At 33.4% G+C, this 18,025-nt stretch overlaps 1 protein-coding gene across 2 annotated transcripts in view; it reads right to left on the bottom strand.

Annotated features, from left to right (window-relative positions):
- The window catches only part of BOD1L1 (biorientation of chromosomes in cell division 1 like 1), a 79,476-nt gene that overhangs the window by 46,576 nt on the left and 14,875 nt on the right, over positions 1-18,025 (bottom strand). For both annotated transcript variants that reach the window (XR_012477078.1, XM_074229778.1), the window contains exons 6-10: positions 16,457-16,623; positions 13,612-13,726; positions 12,450-12,588; positions 8,839-8,908; positions 1,088-7,127 (exon numbers count right to left, since the gene is read on the bottom strand). Coding sequence is in view for 1 of the 2 variants with exons in the window: in XM_074229778.1 (XP_074085879.1) it covers positions 1,088-7,127; positions 8,839-8,908; positions 12,450-12,588; positions 13,612-13,726; positions 16,457-16,623 (6,531 nt within the window). In the remaining variant the exon portion in view is untranslated. The remainder of the gene's footprint in view (positions 1-1,087; positions 7,128-8,838; positions 8,909-12,449; positions 12,589-13,611; positions 13,727-16,456; positions 16,624-18,025) is intronic.

The raw sequence follows: 18,025 nt of genomic DNA, 5'->3' as shown, positions 1-18,025 counted from the left end.
AAATAATTTTATATATCCAAACACAAAAAGAGATTGCATATAAAAAAATGCTTCAGGAACAATGTATGGTAAATTCCATGTTACTTCAAAGCTCTTATTTGTCTTTGCTTCTTTCTGTTCTCTTCTGTGCCATCTTTGAAATGTTTCAATGGACCTCTTTACTGCTACATGCAACTCCTTATCCACTCCCCACTCTACTTTAAGAGCAAGAGCTATTTTACAAATTGACTAAGGACTAGTCAAAGATCGACAGCAGTTAGAACTGGGACTAAGTCTTTTGGATTCTAAGGACAGTACTTTGAATCAATCACCCCTAGGTCCATTTCTGTTTCAAGTTTCTATTTATAAGAGTAATGAAAGTGCTATTGAAAGAATTTTAATGTTGAAAACTGTTATATAGTTTGACATTCAAAAATGATAAAATAGAACCTACCTATTATATAAGTGGAAACTAGCCATGCAATGCAACTGACACTTCTTACTCTGTGTTTTCAAAGTGCAGGATAAATATTACCTCATTTGATCCTCATAACAGCCCTGTAAAGTGGGTGGTATTACTATTTCCATTTTAGAAATGAGGAAACTAATAATCAGAGAAGTAAAGTGACGCTCCCAGTGTAACTTAATTCCGAAAATCAAAGACTATTAAGGTAACATTGCAAAGGATTTTAATGTTCTTCTTATTTAAATGTATCATTTTATTAAGAGGAAATAGATGTTAATTTGCCTAAATTTACAGTCTATCAGTGGAAAATCAGATTCTGTTAAGTTCAATATAATTATTGACTTCAAATGGCCTGCTGTTTTATTTGGTATGTTTCACCAAGCACTATTTATCTTAGCTAAATGTACATATAAAAACTGTAGCAAAATTCTTCTGGCTAAATTTTAAAAAGTAGGTGCCATAGTTGATAGGTGTTTGGTCTGAAGTTAGGGAGACCTGGATTTGTTTTCTGCTTAATACTTTTAAATTATATGACCCTAGGTAAGGCTACCTAAGGCAACTCCTTAGGTTTTGTTAAGTCAGACAACTGTGTTCTACTAATAATATCAAAATCTTTCTCAAGCATTAAAAATATATTCTTACCTTTATCATGAAAATCTTCTATTGAAGAAATATCAATTCCAAGGTTTTCTTCCATCTCAACAGAGTTCTTTATGTCATCAAGGTCACTATTTTTTTCTACTGTAGCTTCAAAAATTAGTTCAGCATTGTGATTACTATTGATAGTTATATTGTCATCCCATTTAGGGGTTAATAGAGGGGCATGTTCATCACAGGGAGAAATTCTGGCTTTAGAAAGAATAATTTCTGACACTAGGTCACTAATACACTCAGGGTTTTCAGTTTTCAAGTAGTCACTGTGCTTTACTTCCTCAAAAGGAATACCAGAAAGCTCTATTGTTATTTCTTTGGCATCTGGCACATCTTCAGCTTTTGCAGCACAGACATTTATTGCTGCAGAAGAACAAATACTGATTACAGAGTCTTTAGTCACATTCTTAGATATTTCTTTGTGACTGCTTTGATTGACAAGTGAGTTCTCAGCTGTTTCTGTAACAATAGTTGAGATATTCCTTATTGAACTGCTTGTGGTGGCACCATTTTCAATTTCCTTTCCTCCATCAAGAATACTTTTGTCTTCTACATTTACAGTGCTGAAGGAGCTATCATTATTTCCTTCCTGTGTGAGCTCATTATCTGAAGAACCTTCATATTCTTCTGTGGTGTTTATTAGAATCACTGGACTAGTCTCTTTTTCTTCTACAACTGGTATAGGACTTTGCGAGTCATCATTTTCAGCAACTATGCTTGGCATGGGAACCTCACAATCTCTTCCTTTTTCAGGGGATACCACAGTAGAGCTCTCATTTTCTTCAGTTCCTATTGCAGTGGGTTGAATTGTTTCAAGTTTGTCTAGGCTGGTCACAACCACTATATATTCCTCAGTTGTGCTTGTGGAGATGATGGCACCATCATTTACTTCTTCAGCTACTGTGGGAGTAAGTCTATTTTCATTCTGTGGGACTGTGCTAGTCATGACTATCTCACATTCTTCAGTAGTGCTTGTGGAGATCATGGCAGTATCATTGATTTCTTCCACTGTACTAGCAGGGGGATGATCTTTGTTCTCTGGGACTGCACTGGATACTGGTCCCTCACAATCTTCCCCTGAGCTGGTAGAGATTAGAGCACTCCCATCTTTTTCTTCTATTATTGTGGCAGGATGTTCATTTTCACTTTCAACAATCTCACTAGAAACAGGACCTTCACATTCTTCTGTTATACTTGTAGAAATTAGTGCACATTCATCTTTTTCCTCTTTGCTAGTAGAAGCAAGCTGTCTTTCAAGTTCTGTGGTTGCGCTGGACATAGGTGCCTCATAATCTCCAGCAGCTACAGAGATGATGTTTTCATTTCTTTCTTCAGTTGTGGCAACAGGGTGCTGAAGCTCATAATTTTCAATAGTTGCACTGGACATAGGTGCATCAAACTCCTCCACTATGCTTGTGGAAATCATAGCACACTCATCTTTTTCTGCTTTTCCAGCAGCAGGAAGCTGATTTTGATCTTCTAAAACTGCACTGGGCATTGGTGCTTCAAATTCTTCAAGTTCTAGAGCAGTTCCATCATTTTCTTTAATTCTTGCAGTACTACAATGACTTTCATTATCTCCTGCAACTGAACTTAGGAAAGGGATACAATATTCATCTGAAGTGCTGGTAGAAATCATCAAACCTTTACTCTTGATTTCGCTGCCAACAGAAATACTTTGGCTTTGATTATCATCCTCACTGGCCACAGTAGAGAGATCATCATCTTTTTCACTTGCTGGAAGAATGTGTTCAACTTCATATTCTGGGACTGCTTCAGATACTAGAATCTCATCACTTTCAACTATGCCAGTGGAAATTGTGGCATCTTCATCTTTTTCTTCACTACTGAGCTGACTATCATTATTTGTAGCTGCACTGGTCATGGGACCATCACATTCTTCTATATCCATAGGGATTAATGCTATATCAGTCTTTTCTGAAATTGCACTAGTCACACTGCTTTCAACAATCTCCTTTGCACTGCAGTATATCATCCCATGTTTCATTTCTTCCTCTGCACTACTCATGCTATCTACCCCACTTTCATTTGTATTTATGATAGCTATGCTGGCCTCAGCTTCAACATGCTCAACAATAGTACAGATCATCAAGTTTTCACCTTCTTCAGCACTTAGACAAGTCAATGCACTTTCAACCTCTTCCTCTATTCCTGTGCAAATTAAAGTGTTCCCAACTTCATTTCCTCTGCCTGTACTAGTAACAACACCCTCATCCTCTTCATCTTCTTCTTTTGCACCTGTGCTGGTCACAACACCCTCATCATCACATGGACCAACAGCTATTAATGTAATATTAGTGCCTTCTTTGGCCACTGTGCTATCCATTGTACTCTCTCCATTTTCTTCCGATTCAGAGCTTATTGGAAAGCCTTCACTGCTATCTTCAGATCCTGTGCAACTTGCTGCCCCCTCTCCTTCTTCTGTTATTCCTGTGCTGGTGACTGCACTTTCACCTTCTGTAACAGAATCTTCACCTTCTTGGTTGGCACTCAGACCCATTGTGGCATCATTATCTACCACTGTTACACCAGCACCAGTAACCATGCTTTCTTCCTGTGATTCTGCATCAGTCACTGAGCAAATAATAAAATTATCACTTCTTCCTTCCAGTGCTGTACATGTCACAGTACCCTCAGTTTCTTTTTGGGGACCTGTTCTGGTGATACTTCTCTGGAATTCATCTACATCTTGACTACTTAAAGATCCTTCTGTTACTTCTGTGCCTGCACTTGTTACAGCTCCATCACTTTCTACTTCACTTATACAAGTAACAGTACCTTCTAGTACATCTGAATTTCTGCTTGAGGAACCATTACGTTTCTCTTCAGAGCCTGCGCTTGTAACAGCATCATCTTTTTCTTCTGTCTCAACACTATTTATGTTATTTTCCATTTTTACTGTATGAGCTCTGTCAGGTTCTTTCTCTCTTTCTTCTGCATCAGTGCATTCTCCACTTTCTCCTTCCTTGGTACTCGTGAGTAATGTTTCACTTTCAGCAAATCCTTCAGTGACACCACCGCCTTCTTCAGCTGCTGCAACAACTGTACATTCATTAGCTTCTGCTCCAATAGGAACATGATTATCTGCAGTGCATATACCTGTTACAAAGCCTTCATCTGCCTCAATACTTGTACAAAATACGATGACTTCACTTTCTTCTCTGTCTGTGGAAGTTGCTGTGGCATCACCTGCCTTTGCTGAATCGATGGTAACTGCTTCACCTCTCTCTTCAGTACTGGTGGCAATAACAACCTTATCTATTTTACTAATCCCTACTGTAGTGATTTTAGTGGTCTCTTTTCTTTGCTGTAGAGGAGTGAATCCATTACCTCCCGCACTGGTGCCTACCTCATTATTTTCATTCCTTTCTTCAACATCAGTTATCACATTTTCAGTTCCTTCTGGTCTTCTCATGAGAGTATCTGTGCTATTTTCTGTAGCTTCAACATTTACAGTACCTTTTTCTCTAGTAGGTGCCATTACAAAATCAGGATCACATTCTTCTTTCTTGCCAGTATCTACATCAGCATTCATATCCTGTTCTAAATGAGTGTCTAGATTTATACTACCATTTTCTTTATCAGTTACTTTTGTTAAAACAAATTCTAATGTGTTAACATCCTCATTATTTATAATCATGTCAGTTTTCAAGTTATCTTGAGACAATGTGTTCTTTTCTTTTTCTTGTTCACTGTCCACTGTAGTTCCCTGATCACTTTCTTTAATGTTTTCGATGACAGCACTGTTTTCTCTTATTGACTGACTTGTGAAAGAACTGTCCCCCTGTTCTATGTTGCTGCTACTCAACTCAGTCATTTCAGATTCTTTCATATTCAGACTTGTCCCCAATTCAGTAGAGTGGTCTATATATAAAGTACTTGATGTTTCACATTCCAAAACAATTCTTTCCTCAGCTAAAGAACTTTGATCTAAATTATGAGAGTCTTTTTCAGGTATATCAGCTGCAGAAACTAAGCACTGTGAGGAGTTTGTGTTTATGGAATGTTTAAGGGTTGGTTCTCCTTCAATGGATGACCTGAGTAATGGAGTGACACTTTCCTCACCAGATTTGGTTATGTTTGTAAAATTCTGTGCATCATCATTTTCTGAAGGGACATTTTGCAAAATTCCAAGACTAATTTCAGGGTCTATATCCACTTGATGTGCTTCTTGGTGAATGGATTCTCTGTCTTCAGAATTTTGCTTGGATACAAGGTCTAGAACATTTACTTTCTTAGCAAGGGTATTTTCAGGTTCAATACTCTTTTCAGAATTACTGACTGATGTTGACTGATATTCTGTTTCATAGAGAGCATCTACTGATTTTAGATCACTTGCAATGTTTCTTAACTCATCCCTTGAAACTAGGGGCGAAGTTTTAAGTGTCACAATGTTTTCAGATCCAAATTCTTGCTCAGAGTTTATACTGATTTTGTCTTGTGTTTTAGATACTTCAAGAACATTTACAAAGATGTGATCTGTATCTACTTCCATTGGCTCTTGTCCAGTAATTACTATGTTATCACCACTTTTTCTTGGTTTCTGAAGAGGAGGAATATTATCTGTTGATAATTTTTCCTCTCCTTTGGTTGATTCTTGTGATGATAAACTTCCTCTCCGATTTTCACAAAGCCTTCTACTTAATTTCTTTTCTAGGACTAAACTATTGCCTTTAGCCTTTTCATAGCTTTCAATTTCTTTACCATCTTTCTCATCTGATTTGTTTTCTTCCTTCTTTTTAATCTCCTTACTACCATGCTTTGAGCTCTTACTCTTGTGTCCTTCTGATAATTTCTTCTCTAGTCTAGAACTTGAATCTTTATCAATCTTGTGTTTTTCTTTTGTTAATGCCTTTTCTCCCAAAGGTAACTTAATTTTGTGACTAGAATCTTTCAGAGAGCCATGTGTAAATGAGGAAGTGCTTTCAAACTCAGGTTCAATATTAGTTTCCTCTAGAACTTTATCATCACTTTTGGATTTACGTTGTTTATCAGTGTCATTTTCTTCTAATATTTTTTCTTTGTCAGATTTTTGAGTAGCTTGTTTTGCAACACTTTCTTGTAACTCCATTTCATTTGCTTTTGATGGCTTGTTATGACTTTTTGATTTAGATTTTAATAAAGATCTATCCTCAACTAAGCTCTTTGTTCTTCTTCGTTCTTTGTGAACAATGTCTTCTGTTTTTAAATTACTATCTGAATTAGTTGATTCCATATCACACTTATCTTCTGAATAATTTTCATTTTTTTTCTGAGTAGTATAACTGTGCTGTTTGGAACTTTGAGAGTCTTTCTGAACTTTAGAATCACTTGACTTTCTTGATTTGTGTTCTGATTTAACTTTTTCAGCTGAAATATGTCTATCTTTTTTGCTATTTTCTTTACGTATAGTTTCATCAGTTTTTATAGTATATTCAGAAACCGTTTTCCCATCTTTGCTAAATACTGATATTTTACGTTCATTCTTATGTTTACTTTTTTTGTCAGATTTATCATCAGAAGAAATCTTTGGTTGTTGACTTTGCTTCTGAAAATTCTCATCTCCTTTCAAGACTTTCTCAGAAGCATGGAGTTCAGTCTCATCACCTGTTTTATGGACAATGTCTCCTTTATATTTATGTTTTGTAGACAGTTTATCTTCTGTCAGAGTTTTCTCCTTTTCAGTCTTTTCTCTGTTTGATCTCAATTCCTTCTTAGGCAAAATTTTTAAATGTGTTTCGGAATCGTCTTTCTTAATATGTTTTTCATTTTTAAGTGTACCTTTTTGCTTTTGAATTTCTTCAACATTCATCTCTAATTTTTCCAAATGTTTTTTGTCAGCGTCCTGCTGTGCTCCTTCTATTGGAAAGGAAGTAGATGTCCGCCTTTTCTGTTCCTTTTCCATTTTGGATTCACTTTTGCTTTCATCAGCTGAATGCAATGATTCAGAAAGTCTCCTAGCAGGTTTGTTTGGGTCACTTTTTGCATAAATGTGCTTCAGTTCCTTTGAAGAGGACACCTTTTCACAATGCTACCAAAGAAAAAAATATATATATGAGAGATACTTTAAAAAGTGCCTTTTCTTTTTCATGTAATTTATTTAGGGAGTTGATAATTATTCATTTGAATTAAAATAAAATGCATTTATTTTAGGTCATTAAAATAATGTAATATAATAATGACAACAGTTAATTAATATAAACTTAAGAGATTCTATAGATTTTAAATCTGAATTCCCAAATTATAAAAGCATGCTGGTGTAGCAGATAATTTTAAAACTGGAATAATACCAATAGTTCCTACCTTAAAAGTTTTAAGTTCAATTGGGATGTGTGTGTGTGTGTGTGTGTGTGTGTATGTGTCTGTGTATATAAATAGTTTTTCTCTTTTTCTGTATAGACATGTACATATGTGTACATGAATTGCCCAGGGTCACACAGCTAGTTAAGTATCCAAGAATAGATTTGAACTCGGGTTCTATCCATTGCTATCCATTGTGCCACTTCATATATTAATTTGTCTGTTTGAAAATATTCTTTCTTGAACATTAACATTCTTTGCACTTCTAATTCAATCAATCAATCTATTGTTAATCTATTTATATGTTTGTCTTTTATTTACACATCACTTAATTTTTCCTGGGTTCAGTTTCCTCATCTGTAAAATGAAGGGTTAGATTAAATGACCTTTGAGGTCCCTTCCAACTCTATATCAATGGGTCCTGTATTATCCCCTCATCCATGGCTTCCTTAAAAGGATATATGGAACAGGACAAGAACTGTTTTGGTTTTGTTTCCCTAACTCTAGCTTTATCTTATCCATAGTCATTGTTGAATTCAATAATAATAAAGTCTTAATTAAAGTCAATTCATTTCAATGCAACTTGTGTATAGATTAAAATGCAAACTAATTCCTTTTTAAGTACGCTTGGATGAGCACTTCAGATCTAATTATTTCATAGAGTAGCTTAAAGTCATTAAGAAGAATTCTTTTCTCTCTTAAAATACTACCTCCTTTATAACCAAGTTTTGGAACCAAAAAATGTAGGGTAGGAGGTAGCAAGGTATGTTCCATATTTGTTGGACAATGTCTCAAGCTAAAAAAATATATTTTCACAAAAAAAAATCTATCCGCTTACAATTTTTTTCATATTAATCATTTGCTTTATACATTAGTTGCTTAATAAACCCTTACTGACCTACCTACTTAAAGGCAGAACAAAAGTAAATTCTGTCCCTTATTTTATCAAAATTTTAAAATTAATTTGATCTCATTTGAATAAGTTTTGTTACATAATTTCTAGTCAAAGTATTACTTTCTTTAAAGAACTCAGAACTGATTTTAAAAAATATGACAAATATTAAAAAATTAGTAATTAATACTAACAACAAAGTAAGGCAGTTGCATTGATCTTTACACAATTAACAAGATATCAATTTACTGGGCATGAATTAAACTGCCATCTTATATACAAGAAAGAGTAATTTTTGAAATTCGTTTCCTTTTCAATGTTTTAAGGCATTTTAGTTCTATTATAACAAAGCATTGTAGATATCTACAAAAAAAATCAGAAACCGTAGAAATGGAATAACTAAAAAAAGAAAAACCCAACATCATAAAGGTGCATCCAAGGTTTCCTGAGGAAACAGCTTAATATGAACAAAAATTTAACTTAAAAAGGAGTATTAGTTTTCTACCCAAAGTTGCTTTTTAAAACGGACCTTTAAAGGGTTATGACATACCTCATTTGTTTTTAGTGCTTCTTTAGGCTCTTCTTCAGAATTCTTCTTTTTAGAATTATCTTCTAAATTTCTAAGTAACGAAATAATGAGAAATAACAAATAATGTAGTTTTGAATCAATCTATAGAGAAGAATTTCTCAGAATTGTTGTAATCCAAAAACTATGATTTATGAAATTATGATTAGATTAGTTATACCTAAAATAGCACTTCTACTATTTCAAACACGTCAGGCAAACAGCATTTCAAAGTTTAAAAGGATTAAAAGTCAGAAATATAACTTCAAATTTCAGTTCATGCTTTCGGCAAATCATTTAACTGCTCTAAGTCTTAATTTTTGCATCTGTAAAATGATAAATTATGCCTATTATACCTATACCTTTTAGGGTCATTAAAAAAAAAGAATAAAAAGAAACCTGATCAGTTATCCAGAATGGAAGAGGCCAGACAGCTGAGGATAAACATAACATCACAGAATCTCAGGGCAGGAAAGGGGGTCTTCAGAAGCAATTTAGTCTAATTCACATGTGAACACGAATTCTTTTGATACCAAGATTAGCAAGTGATTAGCAAGTCTCTTCTGAAAGATTCTGTTGAGAAAGGTTTCTTTTTCTACCTCATATGGTAGTCCATTTCAGTTTTGTATAGTTTTAATTTTAGAAAGATTTTCCATATAGTGAGTCTCAGTTTGCCTCTGCCATTATTGTGAAATTTTGCCTTCTGAAGCTAAGCAGAATCATAAAACCTATCTTCCACATGACAGCCCTTCAGATCTTTGAAAGATATGACTAGATGACAACTTTGTTGTTAGTACTTTGTCTTCTCCAGACAAAATACTTAAATCTTTTAATGATCATCATCATATGGCCTCATTTCAAGACCTTTCACCATCCAGGTTGACCTGCTCTGAATACTCTTCAGTTTTTGTTCTTTGTTATGGAAAGTCTGATAATTAATCCATAGAATTTCATGTGTTCAGACTAGGCAGAGCAGGATCATCAGCTCTTTAATCCTGGATTACATGCTTCCACAATAACAGTAGTGTTTTGGCGGATTATTTCAGACTACCCACTAACTTATATGAGCTACAGGTTTCTAAATTCATATTTTCAGATAAACTGACATCAAGCCATGCCTATTTCAACTTGTACTTGTGAAATCTCTTCTTGTTAGATTCAATTCTATGCTGCAGTCTGTCAAGATCTTTTTGGATCCTAATGCTGTTATTCAACATATTACTTGGAACTTTATATATGTGAAGTGTCAAGCATGCCAAACATGCTGTTTTTATAAAAAAAATCATTGAGAAAGATATTTAAAAGCACAAAATCAAGGAGATACCCAGGGAACTCTATGACAGACCTAAAAAAAAATCCAACTTTATATGAAGTCTATAATGCCTACTCTTATTCAGCCAAATCCAAATCAATGTAATTAAACTAGTCCATTTTTGTCCAATATGTCCACGAGACTTTCACTAGAGACTTTCTCAAATGTTCTGCAAAATCTAAAGAAATTATATCTACCAGATTCTCTTAATGGAGAAATCAGTTTGACATCTGTCCTTGTTAGCTCTTTGTGATTACCACTTTCCTTTTCTAAATGATTACTAAACATCTCTTTAATATGCTTTAAATTGTTATCTGGAATTGAATAAATTTCATTGGCAAAGATGGAATCTACCTTCTTTCCCACTTCGAAAACCAGGGTATTTGCCCTTCTCCAGCTCTGTGGCACATCTCCCATACAACATGAACTTTCAAAAATTACTGACATTTTCCTTCCAGGCCCTGAGGAGCAGGGAGGCTTGTTGCATTAAAGAGCTATCTCCCTCACTCAAATACAAAAACGGATCTGATCTCAATCTGATTTCTTCTTCCAAGGATGTAAACTGCAAATGATCAAGGAATTTCCCTCTAATGTGACACTTGTCCAGGTCCTCCTAGAAATTCATCAATGGATGTGTAATCTCGCTGGAAGTCTTCCTTATTATTCTCCCTAATTATCTTGGTCACTTTTCTTCTGTCCTTTTTACTCCAAAGATTATTTTCCTTGTCAGAAAAAAGTTGTAAATTAAGAATTTAATAGTTCTGTATTCATTATTCTTTATCTTTCACATCTTACTTATGACATTATCATTATGTTTCTTATCATGTCCCATTCACTTCAAGCAGCAATCTTATATTTTTCCTGCTTCTCTAAGTTTCAAAAAATCCAAAATTACTATTTTATCATTTCTCATCACCCTCATATAAGCTTTGCCACTTTAGACATGACTTTTATAGGGCTAACTATATTCCATTATCTTCTAAAATTGTCTCAAAACAAAACCAAAAAAAAATAAAACTAAGTTGGTTGATGAATACTCTGTGTATCCATATTTTTCTAGTTACAATGCCTCTTGCTCTTTCTTACTATTCTTTTGAGTCATCAGATTCAAACTCCTGAGATCTTTACATCTTTATTGACTTAGATCTTTAATAATATCAACTCTTTAAGTCTTATTTACTTTAAAGTATATTATTTTTAGCCAAATTCATTTTAACTTTTATTATTTGTTGGAATTGGATAGTTTCTCTGACATTAAAGTACCTCAAATATCAAAAGGGCTCTTCAAACAGAATAGTCAAAGTCACAAAAAACTTCTGTATTCTTACTTTGTCCATAGAACCATCACAAAATTTATTCAAAGTACTAAATTGTTTATTTTAAAATGAATCATAAATGTTAAACTTCCTAAGTGAAGAACAGTGAATAGTAAGATCAGTGAAATATATTCAATTTGCCTAAATCTGGCTTGCCCAAGGCCATACAGCTAGGTAATTAATAAGTGTTTGAGGCCGAATTTGAACTCAGGTACTCCTGACTCCAGGGCCAGTACTCTATCCACTGCACCACCTAGCTACCCCTCCTAAATCTAATTCTAAGTAAAGTTTTTTTCTTATTATTTCTTCTATCCAGGCTATGGTGAATATTGCTTTAACAGTCATCAAGAAGTAATAAAAGAGAATTGGATTCAGGGTTATTGGTTAAAAAAAAAGAGATGATAATAGTAAAAAGATTTAAGGAAAGAGGTTTCTTAGTTTACCAGGAGTCATCTGAACTTGAAGTCAGATGACTTAGGCTTAATTTTGGCAATACATTATTAGCCTGTAGCAAGCCTTACTTTTTATCTATAAGATACAGAGCAATAATATTTGCGATTTTACATATACTATTTTGCAAATGAATTCTGTATAGAGACTTGGTACTACTGAAATCTTGAATTCTTTATGGAAGCATAAATGTAATCTATTATTACCAATAACCAAGAATAGTATAGGTACTTAATACTGGCTTATTGAAATAAGTATTTTATTGAATACCTAGAGTAGTCAAGATATTGGCACAATGTGGCTCTTGTTTGTGAGCACTATGATACTAGGAAGGCAAAACTAGCAAGAGGCAAATTAAAGGGAACCACATTGTTAATAGAAATTTTAAAAAGTAGTTTTTTATCTGCAATTCTGTAAGTCTATCTCTACTGAAACATGCTGCAAGGTGAAGAAGTAACATGGAAATAGTAACAGTTGTTAAGGAAAAATTAGTATATTTTACATTTGGAAAAGTGTACCTTGTATCTTTTTTTCGTTTTTTACTTAGAGCTACTTTTTTTTCTAAAACTTTTCTTTCTTTAAGTACTTCTTTAATTCTGGTAGTTTTGGATTCCACATTTTTTCCAGATAACTCATCCAAGTCCATACTACTTTTGCCTAGAATAAACCAACATAAAGTTTAGAAAACAGTTTTTTAAAAGTCAAATATATTAATATTTTATCAGTGCTTTCTATGAATCTGGAATTATTAAAACTGTGAATAACATTATTATTGAATCTAAAAGAACTGAATAGGATCATAGAGGTCATTTACTAAAACCTGCTATAACAATTTCAAGCTCTATTTGAAATAACAAAACTTTTTGAAAAATTTAACCTTTTTATCAATTTGTCACATTTTCTAAAGCTAAATAAATGACTCAATGATTAAAATTCAGACTTTACAATCTGGTTCAATAAAATTAGACCAAAATGACAAATGACATACAGGTACATAGTTACCAGCAATTTTCTACTGTCTAATGTTACATTTTAGATGCCTTTAAGCAAAACTTGATAATGTTAGTGAATACCAAATGTCTAACCTCACTATATATTCACAAAGTTCTTTTGTAATCAATTTAGAAATCACTTTTTTAAAAAAAGTATGTTAACTAAAGAATAAGCATTTTAGAGGATGCTTATGAAATATTATTTGAATGAGTTGCTACGAAAAACTTCATCACTCAGTGGCTAAACTGCTGGTGATGAGGAACTTCACACTTAACTTTCTCTTGGACAACAGAGAGAAGTCTGCTGCTTGTCTTGTATTTGAAATCTTTCTCCCTTAGGGAAACTTTAAATCCTATACTTGAATAATACAGCCTTTATGAATGCCAGATCATCTTCATACCATAATATATCACAGGAAAGCTCAAATATTATAATTTAAAAGAGTAACTTAAAATTTTATGCAAGCAGACAGAAAACCATAAATGCATAAATACCTATTAACATGTGTGTGGTTACAGAAATAGATATAATTATGACACTCACTAGACCTTATGAATATCAATTTCACCATTTCTTTATGCTATAAGTAAAAGCTGAAGAACTTCTTTCATTTCTCTCCACAATTTCTTGACACTACTACTGTCTAAAAGAGAAAAAATTAAAATTACAAAAAATTATCTTTAATACCTTGACTCTTGACTTTTGAAGATTTTATTTTTTCTGCAGCTTTCTGCTTACGCTTTTCTTCAAGTCTTTCTCTGTTAACCTGTCTCCTTAAAAGTCTTTCTTCTTTCTCTCTGGCCTAAAAATACAAAGTAGGATGTAGTATTCATTGCCATCTTGCCAGCTTGTTACGCAACTCCACAAAAATGTAGAACAACTGCTTAGGAGCAGAATTTGATAACAAATTCACAGTGGAAAAAGTTATCTTAAAGATGTTATTGTCACACGACCTCAGCAAAAGTATGTATGTATATAGGCATGTGTTCCATTGATCTGTGGTTTGGGTGTGGATGCTCCTGATATCAAAGCAGATAGCAACCCCTCTATAGCTTAGCATTTAAGAAATGCTAAGACTGAAAAAAATTCATCACCCTTGATTCAATCTGTATTTATACAGGTTAGTTCTCAAATGATGAACATATGTATATGTGTGTGTGTGTGTGTGTGTGTGTGTGTGTGTGTATATATATATATATATACATACATATATATATACACACACATATATAGATAGTTGTATCTGAAGTCATGACATCTTGGTGTAGGTCTGCCTTTGATAGTATCAGGTCATTGCCATACAACAATGAACTACAAGATAGAGTTCTTAATCCATTATCTGTGAACTTTGTTTTCCCCTCCATATTTTGATACTTATTTCAATTCCACTGGTTTTCCTTGTGATTTTATGTATTTTATTTTATATATTTAAAAACATTATTCCAAGAAGAGGTCCATGAAAGTTTACCAGACTGCCAATGATATCCATGATTTAAAAAACGTTAAGAATTCTTGCATGAGGGGGAGGCTAGGTGGTGCAGTGGACAGAACACCAGCCCTGGAGCCAGAAATACCTGAGTTCAAATCCAACCTCAGACACTTAATAATTACCCAGCTGTGTGGCCTTGGGCAAGCCACTTAACCCCATTGCCTTACCAAAAAAATCCTAAAAAAAAAAAAGCATTCTTGCAGGAGAAGATGACTGTTTTGTGTATGTGCTTATAAGTGTGTATCTATGTCTATGTTCATGTATTGACATGAGATTTGCAGTTTTTAAGAGAGTGATAGTTTAAAGGGATGATTTAATTCAAAAGAGTAATGATTTAATAAATATTGTAATTTTCACTTAGCACAATCCTTAGGGGAAGAGAGCATATTTACAAAATCCATTGTTTCAATAAATCATTTTTTCATCATTTTCACAAAACCATTTTGTTATAATTTTTCCTTAAGTATTAAATACAACTAAAGATTTCCAAAAAAGTTTGTCAATTTTTTAATGAATTAAAAAAAATTTTTTTTAAATGAACTTAAAAACAAAAAACAACAACAAAAAAAATTAAATCATAGGCCAATCTAAAGTCTTATGTTCAGGAAGAATTTCAAAATTTACAGGAATGATTTCGTCTTGGAAAGTAAGTTCTAAACAAAATAGGTAAATCTAATGCTTTATGGACCTCAGAATATTCAGATGGAAGGTTTTAAGAATATGGGTAACTTTGCCTAAACAATCTTACCAAGACAAAACAAGGAAGACATAGTAGCCCCTGTTATTATGGTGGTACACTCCAAATGGTTCTTCTGTTAATTTAGAGAAATGTAAATGCAGAATGTTATCAGATATATCTAGGCTCTATTAAATTCACTCCTAAATGACTTAATTGAATTTTTACATGCAATTTCCTACCATTGTCTTTCCCTTTAGGAAATGCAAAATAGTACTACAAATATGCAAAGAAAAACAGTTCTGAAAGTTTACAGCAAGATATAACTAAACCTTAGGATCTTATATTACTCTTTATTCTACAGATGATAAAACTGAATCTCAGAAGTGATTTATGATGTTTTTTCTTCTTAGTATCCCAAGAATCTAGCACAGTCCCTTGCACATAATCAGTGGTTAATAAATAAATCAATCAAGATCAAAAAACAAGTAAACCACAAAGTTAGGGATAAAGGTTAAGTCTTCTAACTCCTGACCTAGTGCTGCTCTTTCCACTACATACATGTTGTTTCTTATTTTAGTCATGCTTCTTATACCTATAATAAACAGGTGATTATTGTCAACCAGGACTTTTCTAGAACACTGAAACTGGGAAAAGTTCAGTTTTTCTCATCTATCTTTCTACTAGTTTAATTTCATTACTCTATGTAAAATTCTCTGTTCCAATCACACAGGTTTATTAACTCTTCTGGAAGTGTACTTTGTAGTTTTCCCCCTCTACCTTTGCTCACACTATCTCCCCCCACCCCACTTCACTGCTCCAAATTCTATTCATAAATCGGACACAGTTCAAACCCAGCCTCATGGGAAAAACATCTTTCTCCACACCACTGGAGCTGAAGTGATCTCTTTCTCTCTCAGGCTCCTATAGCAATTCTCATCCCTATATTCATTTGGTAAGTAATCCCGTACTGTCTTATGCAAACTCTACTAGGGTCCTGAAATAATTTTCAAGTCTGGTTTTACTGAACTTCTCACATATTTACACCATTTTATTCTCATTTAATCTTAAGCACTTTCAGGATAAAGATTTCCTCTTAAACTCTTTATGGATATCTGTATAGCATCTGATGATTCACAAAATGTTTTCATCACAATTTTACTGATTAGATGGTAAACTTATAATATTCACTGAGATAAAAGGAGACTGAGATGCAGAGAGAAGTTCAATGACTTTCTCATGGTTTCCTGCCTAGTAATTGCCAAAGCTCAAGCTCATGTTCAGGTGTTCTATTTTAGTCTTCTCCCTATGTCTCATTCCCACTCCCTGGGAAGATGAAGATGAGTGATAAGAGAATGGAGACTTACAACAGATTGCCGACGTTGCTCTACAGTCAGCTCATCATCTGAATCACTGTAATACTTGGAGTAGAGGTAAGGCCGGTGCACATAAGAGTGTCGAACAGTTTTTGTTTTTCCTTCACCAGGCTCACTAATCTGAGGTTTTGCTTTATTTTTAATTTCTCTTTCTTCATCTAGAATAAAGTGAATAAAATGAGGAAAACATCTATAAATTAATGGAAAAAGCATCAGTATATTCATTAATGACTACACTTAACTTCTGTATAATCCAACTGCTCTTAATGTATCCCTCAAAAGAAAAACACAACGGGTGAGGATACAGAGGATACACAAAATATTTTCTGTACTACAAGACATGACTAGTAATCAATTATTAACATGTAGTGGTCTAGCTCAATTAAATTCCATCACCTTCTACAATGAAATGTGTATTTTTCTTTAATCCCCCCTACTGGGTTATAATTTTCTTGAAGATAGACAGCAACTGTCTTCCTCAGCTGTATGCTTCCTTAAGGGGCCTAGAGAATGTTTGTAAGAAAGAAAGCATTCAATAAAGTCTACTGAATGAAATTATTTCACCTGATAACTTTCAATAAAGCATACTTAATTTAAAATGACAAACTTTTATGACAATCTAATCTTTTCTCATTTAGGCTTAAAACTAAAGAAACTTAAATATACTAAAAAATTACTATAAATATAAGAAGAAAATTGCTATTTTTCTACATGATTATGATTGAGAGTGAGGAAGGAGGCTATTTTTGTAAATAAGTTCTTCATTTCCTACTACTAAGTAATCCAAAATGTCTTTGTTTCCAATGGAGACTAAGGCCACTGTGAAAAGACTTGAAACTGTGTACAGAGACTATATCATGTAATAGAATACTACTGTTCTATAAGGAATGCTAAAAATAAAAAAAATCCAGAGAAAAAGAGCAAGTCTTTTATGAAGTGATAAAAGCATGACCAAAAGAAAGATATACAGAATATAATCTAATAACACTGAAAATTTCCAAAACTCTAATAAAATATAATGGTTAATGTAAAAGACCCCTTCCTCTTTGACAACTGATGAATTGTTTGGGGGGAATATATTTCATAAAGGTTCATTTTCTTTATTAAGATATTAGGTCCAAAAACAATGCAAACTTAGATTAAAAAAATTTTTAAAAGCCATTAGCTAAATTTGCTATTAACTGACTATAGTACTGTTCTTTGATAGGATGACAATCTTTCTTTTTATTCAAACTCCCAGAAGACTCATGCTGGAGTGCAGTTGTATAAAACTGTGTAAGTGAATGACTTTTTTTTTTGGTGTATGTGAATGACTTTTAAATAGACAATAAGTGAAAAGGTTGGCAGAAGAACAAAAGAGGACTTTGGGAAGTTCTAGGTCAGCATATTCAGAGCATAAACAATTTCCTTTTGTTCCATTTCCTTGTTCATTTTTCTTTACTTACAACTGTTCCCATTTTATTGCAGCCCTTTCCCCCTTGTTCTAGTCTTTTTAAACATTTCCCTTGAACTCTTTTTTCTTTCTAGGACTCACACAAAGCAGAGGTCATTTAGAAGCAT

Source organism: Macrotis lagotis, chromosome 3, assembly GCF_037893015.1.
Source record: "Macrotis lagotis isolate mMagLag1 chromosome 3, bilby.v1.9.chrom.fasta, whole genome shotgun sequence".
NCBI classification, from domain to species: Eukaryota; Metazoa; Chordata; class Mammalia; order Peramelemorphia; family Peramelidae; genus Macrotis; species Macrotis lagotis.
The sequence above is the reverse complement of the archived record's forward strand: the minus strand, read 5'-3'. Positions and strand labels throughout refer to the sequence as shown.